The sequence below is a fragment of the Felis catus genome, chromosome A1 (genome assembly GCF_018350175.1).
Source record: "Felis catus isolate Fca126 chromosome A1, F.catus_Fca126_mat1.0, whole genome shotgun sequence".
Classification (NCBI taxonomy): Eukaryota; Metazoa; Chordata; class Mammalia; order Carnivora; family Felidae; genus Felis; species Felis catus.
Genome location: NC_058368.1, coordinates 239,343,811 through 239,350,634, shown reverse-complemented (window position 1 = coordinate 239,350,634; position 6,824 = coordinate 239,343,811). Strand labels below are relative to the sequence as shown.

The 6,824-nt window shown below is 52.5% G+C and overlaps 1 protein-coding gene across 5 annotated transcripts in view; it reads left to right on the top strand.

Annotated features, from left to right (window-relative positions):
- Positions 1-2,777: 2,777 nt before the first annotated feature.
- The window catches only part of PLEKHG4B (pleckstrin homology and RhoGEF domain containing G4B), an 82,337-nt gene continuing 78,290 nt past the window's right edge, over positions 2,778-6,824 (top strand). For 4 of the 5 annotated variants that reach the window (XM_023240054.2, XM_023240052.2, XM_045039612.1 and 1 more), the window contains exon 1: positions 3,118-3,279. In XM_023240054.2, coding sequence (XP_023095822.2) covers positions 3,241-3,279 — 39 coding nt within the window. In that variant the 5' untranslated portion in view covers positions 3,118-3,240. Of the gene's footprint in view, positions 2,814-3,117; positions 3,280-6,824 lie in introns of those variants that run through there. The other variant, XM_006928146.5, reaches the window with a different exon arrangement.

Below are 6,824 nucleotides of genomic sequence, written 5' to 3'. Positions count from 1 at the left end.
CAGTCTTTCACCATTGTAAATGATGTTAACTGGATTTTCCATAAATACCGTTTACCATGTTGAGGTTTTTCTCTCTAATCAAAGTTCTCTGAGAGTTTTTATCATGAAATGGTGTTGGAGTTTTTCAACTATCTTTTCTGTGTCAGTTGAGATAATCTCCCCCCTCCCCCCGCCCCCGTCATTGTTCTGTTCATCTGACGCACTCCATAGGTTTTTCTGGTGTGGAGAACCTTTGCGTTTCTGGAATCAATCTCACTTGTTCATGGTGTGTAACCTTTCTAATATGCTGTTGGTTTCCATTTGCTAAAGTTTTGTTCAAGTTATTCGTGTCTTCAAGCATTCATCGGGGATATTGGTCTGTAGTTTTCTTGTGATGTTTTTATCTGGCTCTGGGATCCCACACATCTAACAGATGTCTCCATGTCAACTTGCCTTCTCCGCCCCAGCCTGCTTCTCCTCCAGTCTCTCACACTTCAGTCAAGGGGGCCAACATCCACCTGCTGATCAGGCCTCAAATCCTTGAATTGCTGTTCTGGTGCTGGTTCTTAACTACAGGCACTAGAATCTACTGTAGCTAATGTAAGCGGCAAGGGATGTATTATAAGATATTGGGCATATTACAGCACCTGTGCGAACCAAACACTTCTACCGCCAATCCACTATGAGAGACACCACTTCCCGCGATTCCTTCCACGTGTCATGTGGTGCATGTATTAGCAAAACCAGGCACATCTGTAGTCTCAGATGCAAGGGATCCGAGGCATGTAGTTTTGCAGTCTCCGGTTTCTGCAAGCAGGAGAGTATGCTAGTTGTAGCCGGCACAGGCCACTGTCCATCTCAGCTGTTCTTTCCCTGACTCCTTTCCCAGGGATCTGGCTGTCAGCTTGTCCTCCCAGCTCTCTCTGCCTTTACTGTAGCCACTTCTCACAACCTCTGTCACTCCTACCTCAACCCAGCCCATCATTCTCACTGAGGCTATGGCAGTTGCTTCCTGATGGGTCTCCCTGCCTTGACCACTGTGGTCTTCACACTGCAGCCAGGGTGACATGTTTGCAATAAAAATCAGGTAACGTCACTTCCTTCCCACATTCTCTCCACAGTGATTTCTCACAACACTCAGAATAAAACAAAGCCCATTATCATGACCTACTTATTTCTGCAGCATTTCCGGTCTCAGTTGCTTTGCATCTGTCCCCCTTCACCATGCTCCCCGGTACAAAGCCTTCCTTCCTCAAGCGCACAGAACCATTCCCACCCCAGAGCCTTTGCACACATGGAAGTAAGCAGAGCCCTCCCACACTCTCTTCTGGTCCCCGTACAGTCTTCTCACCTGGACCATCTGCTTTATTGTGCTTTATTCTCCGTTCATTGGTTTATTGTTTGTCTCCCTCCATGGAATATCAGACCCCCAGGGGCTTGACTGGGCCATGCAATGATTGACCAAAAGTAGGTGATCCATGAGTACTTTGAGAATAAATCAAGCCACCTCAGAATTTTTGGAAAAAACTTAGAAAACACTCCTGACTCTATGGATACACAACAAAGAAGGAACCAGATTCTTAAAAACTGTGGCTGTTCCTGTGCGGGCTCTGCTTTCCTTTTGCACAACAGATGTGGAAGAGTGAGCTTCACAGATAGGCCCCAAAACCTCCAGTAAGAGTGAGATTCTGGGGCTGCACCCTGACCAGGCATCCCGGGCACTGTCAACCTCCCCTAAGGCCAGCTTCTGGATCCTGGAGGAGCTCACCAGGGACAAAGTCGCCTGCTCTGGAGACATGTCAGCACTCCAGAGCTCTGTCCTGGCAGGTGCTTTGGGACCACGCAGGTTTATAAAGCATGGTCCCTAGGGGGCGCCAGGGTGGCTCAGCCGGTTGGGCGTCTGACTTAGGCTCAGGTCATGATCTCACAGCTCATGAGTTGGAGCCCCGCATTGGGTTCTGTGCTGACAGCTCAGACCCTGGAGCCTACTTCGGATTCTATGTCTGTCTGTCTGTCTGTCTCTCTCTCTCTTTCTCTCTCTGCCCCTCCCCTGCTTGTGCTGTCTCTCATAAATGAATAAATGTTTAAAATAATAATAAAGCATGGCTCCTATTCCTGAAGCATCATGGGCAGGACTCCCACAAGGAGAGCAGGGGAGAGGAGGATGAGGCAGGGATGGTTAGGGGGCTTTAGGGATAAAGGTCCCCAAGTACTGAGACAGGGCTGGAGGTTCCAGGAGGTAGAGAAGATGATTGAGGCAGGGGACAATCAGAAGAATTCAAAAAGGCCAGTGTGATGGGTGAGGGAGGGCAACTCATCCCTGCCCTCGTTACCTTTCTTTATTCTGGAACCTGTGTCCAGGAGCCTTTCCCTCCAAAGCTGCTCATTTCTCTGAACAACTGAACTTTATCCCTAAATGAGCACATTTGTCCTGCATTGGGTGGGATGAACCAGTGCGCATGTTTCCAGTGAAGGCACAGTGCAGGGTTAGAGACCTGACTGGTTCTTGTGTGAGACAACCCCCCACCCCCAACTCCAATGCGGCTCCCCTGGGAGAGCATCCCCTCAGCCAATGTGTTCTCTTGGACGGGAAGAGAAGGCTAGTCCATCTATGCCAGTGGAAATCAGGTACGAGTCTGTCTACACTGGGGGAAATCCGATGCAGCCACTGGTCTGAGAACACTATTCCAGGTCCCGAGGCTTTGTGAGAACAAAAGTAAAAGCAAACGCCCGGCCACCCCCACTCCCACCCGCTTCGGAGGGAGGAGCCCCGCGCCCCCGCCCCCACTGCCGCCCAGGTGAGGGCACTTGTGCCTTGGGTCCGCCTGCGGGAGGTGAGAGCGGCTCCCCAGCCCCGCAGGCCCCTCCGCCACCCTCGGAGTGGAGAGGGTCGGCCAGGGAAGGGGGCCCGCCCCGCAGGGAGGGGGTCTGCCGGGGGAGGGGGTCCGCAGGTGGAGGGGGTCCGCCCCGCGGGGAGGGGCTCTGCAGGGGGAGGGGGTCCGCCCCGCGGGGAGGGGCTCTGCAGGGGGAGGGGGTCCGCGGTGGGGTGGGGGGTGTCTGCTCCAGGCAGAGGAGGGGGGTTTTCCGGGGAGGGGAGGGGAGGGGAGGGGAAGGGGTCCGCCCCGCGGGGAGGGGTCCGCCCGATTCGCGCCTCCGGCTCCGGCTCCGGCGTGGCGGGCGGGGCGCCGGGAGAGTCGCGCGCCGGACAGTGGCCTTTATGGGAACGTTTTCCTCCGAGGTCGGGACAAAGGCGGCGCCACCATGGCTCTCAGCGCGGCCGACAAAGGCTCCGGCACCAAGGTAGGGTCCGGCCGGTGGGTGGCAGGGAAGGGGGTCTGAGGGCCGCCGCTGCCGTGGGGAGGAAGCTTTGACTCTTCGGTCACTTAAAGATCAGTTTAGCAAACTTTCGCCTTAACCTCATGAATATTTCTGAGAAAAATGTGCTTTTCGAGACAGGTCTGCAGGGCTAGGCTCTGAAGGGAGTGCTGGGGGGGGGGGGGGGGGCGGGGGGGGCCTAAAAGCACCTGCGCGGCGGTTGCTGTAGTCTCGTTCTTTATTAGCTGGGCACGGAGGGCGAACCGGCCAACCAGGGCGCTCAAAGACAAAGAAGTTGTACTTAAAGAAAATACCGATTGATTTGTCGGTTACGAACGTAGTCGAGGAAAACAAGAGGGGCCTTTCGGGTTTGGAAAAGCGTGTGACACACGGCTTTGTATTTCTTCGTGCGAAATGCAGAAAGTGTGCTGGGTTTGTCTCCCCTTTTTCCCGTGAAGCTGGATTACAGAGTGTTTGGTGTAATAATTACACTCTACTCCTGTTACCCACAGCACTTCGACTTAAAAAGTTTAGTTGATACTTTAAGGTGTCTAATTAAGAATTAAAACATATAATTAAAAAATTAAGTTAAATGCAGTTGAAACTGTGCATAATTAATAGCTTACGAATCTGCTGTGTTAAACTGGCTGAGCTTTAGGCGGCTGTGGGCGCTGGGGGTGGGGGGCTTCTCAGCTTCATGGAGCGATTTCAAAGTGGACACAGTGAGATTCTGCTTTCCGTCTCCCCGAACCTGCTTCAGATTCACGGGATCTCTGGGTTGGGAGGAACTTCAGATGTCCCTTTTGCTCTCAGTAAAAATGCACTCAAATTCTGAGATAGTTACCAGCAACACATTTCCCTTCCTGAGGGACTCGTGTCTGTGTTGTGTGCCGGACATCCGACACTGAGGTGACAAACCCACTCCGGATCCTGATGCGACACCACGTCTTGATCTCACTGTGCTTTGGGGGACAAGTGGATGGTCCAGGTGGGCCCCGAGAGGACGGCTAACCTGTGGCACCCAGGGCAGGCCTCATCGTTTCATCCCCTTCATGCGGGCCTTGTCTGAAATGGCCTCTGTGAAACGTGGACCCTTGTGTCTGTGTCATCCTTTGGTGGTCTCCCATGAGGACTTTCTTACTTGTAAAGCATCCCAAAAATGCCAGGCTAAGGAAATAAAGTCGGCCCTGAATTTGCCCTCAGGCTCTCTGAGATGTGTGCTCACTGGTTGTGTCATCCAGCCAAACACAGGAAACCCCAGATTCCCAGATCTCAGCGGTTTTTTGTGAGAATAATTCAAGCCCAGTTCACACGCCACCGCCTGCCTCCCTCCCTCCTTCCAAACAGAGCTAATGTGTGTTCTCTCTGTGTTTGAACAAAAATAAAAATCACTCAGAACCTGCTAGTCACCCATTCTACAGCGAGAAGCAGCCCTGAAGCAGTGCGGTTTTCCTCTCCACACAGCTGTGCCCCGAAGCAGTGCACCCCTGCTCAGGACTTACCCTCCTGCCTTGTCAGCTCTGGGCTCCTTTTCCTGTATCCCTGCACCCCTGGCAGGGCCTGCCACTCAGTAGGTGTGTACCTAGTGAGGCAGGGAATGAAGAGAAGGAGGTGGGGGTACAGAGGGGTGGGCTGAGAGGTGGCAAATCCTGGCCTGCATGTGTCGATCCTGGGGCACCTTGAGAACCTGGGGTCCCCTGAGCAGAAGGCATCCATAACGACCATCTCCCCTACAAGGGGCCAGGGAGGGCAGGTGCCTATGGGGTGGGAGAGAGACTCTGGACCCTGGCCTGGTGCCTGGAGAGCGGTCCCAGGACCTTGGAGATTTGATGGGCACCCACATCCGCCCTCTATTAGCTGTTGCCCTTTGGCCTTGTAGCTCGGCCTCTCTGAGCTTCAGTCTGTTCATTGAAAGGAATAATCACAGCCTGCCTACCTCAGAGCACCATATCGGTTTACTTTAAAAATGAATATGCAGATGCTTCTTGAAAGGTAACCCAGCTCATCATTCAGCTGAATGTTCCTAAGTTGAAGGCTCCTTCTGTCCTTAGAGCTGGGATACATTTTCAGGTGTTTCTAGGTGCCTCGGTTCACACCTGGGCCCAAATTCTCGAAGAGCTTTCAGATACTGTTAGACAAGTGTCTGACCTTACAGAATTTTCCCCAAAATTGATAAAATCAAATTGTGGCTCAGTTAGTTGAGCGTCTGACTCTTGATCTCAGCTCAGGGTTGTGAGTTCAAGCCCTGTGTTGGGCTCCATGCTGGGCGTGAAGCCTACTTAAAACACAAAAACAAGCAAACCCCAAAACCAAACAAAAACAACAACAAAAAAGATACTTTGCAGTGAATTTCTTCTACGTGACTTTAAAACATCTGATGTTTCTAAACCCGAGAAAGGGATGAAATCTAAGGCCTACAACAGTTTGGGACATAAATTAATTTGAAATTCAGCACTAGAGTTGTTCAAGTCAGCGAGGTGGCAAGTATGTGCACCTGCCCTGCAGAAATGTTACCTGCCTGAGGCCCTGGACCCAGAGACCCCCCAGCCTTAGTAGGTGTCACCCTCAGAAAGCTCCCCTGGTCATCCTGCCTGCACCCCTTCCATGGCCACACACCCCCAGCGCCTTTCCTGCTTGGCTTCACCATACTAGGGCCTCCGTGGGAGGGTCTGAACTAACCTCACCTTGTGCCTCACCTTTGTTGACCGCCTGTCTCCCCAGGCAGTACCGACTTTGCTTCATTTCACTTGCTTCTCTGGTGCTTATAATAGTGCATGGCTTGAAGTCGGTGCTCTACAAATGTTTGTCACGTGGTGGTTACCCACCCCCTCTTTTGAAGCCCATTTTGATTCCCCTGCCCAGCGCCAACCTCCTGTGGGCCACACAGATACAGAGCCTACCCTGTGGGATTCCTGTCTACCGCTTCGCCCCTGACCTAAGCTAACATCACTTCCTGGGACTTTTGAGAATGAAAACAACCACCTCAGAGGGAGCAGCTGGGTTACGGTTGAGTCTGGGAGACCTTGTCTAAGTGTCAAATGGTCAAAGCAGGTCCGAGACAGTTATAGGGAAGGCGTGACAAGACCCCATTCGAGGTAATGAATGTGTTCTGCATGTGTGTTTTGGGGTGGGGACAATGGTGCACGGAGCAGAAGACAAGAAATGCCTGAGTTAACTTTAAATGAACAGAAGGGACAGCCAGGAGAAGGGTGACCCGCCCCTTCATTGTCAAGTAGAGGAACCACGGTTTGGTAGACAGCTTTGACCCAGAATTAGCCGCAGGCCGGTGTTCTCACCTGGAGAGTGAAGAGGGCAGAATGACTCTGGGATCTCTCCGGCTCTGTTTCCTGCCAGGATGGGACATAGGGCAGTGTGCCACCATGGCAGAGGACTCGGTGACTGGGGATGCATTCTGTTCAGCCAAGTTCCAGTCCTGGTTTCCCCACTGAGTGAGCAGACAGGCAGGCAGGCCCCTCCATCCTGCCATCTTTAGGACAGGGATGACAGTAGTATCATAATGTGCTTAAAAC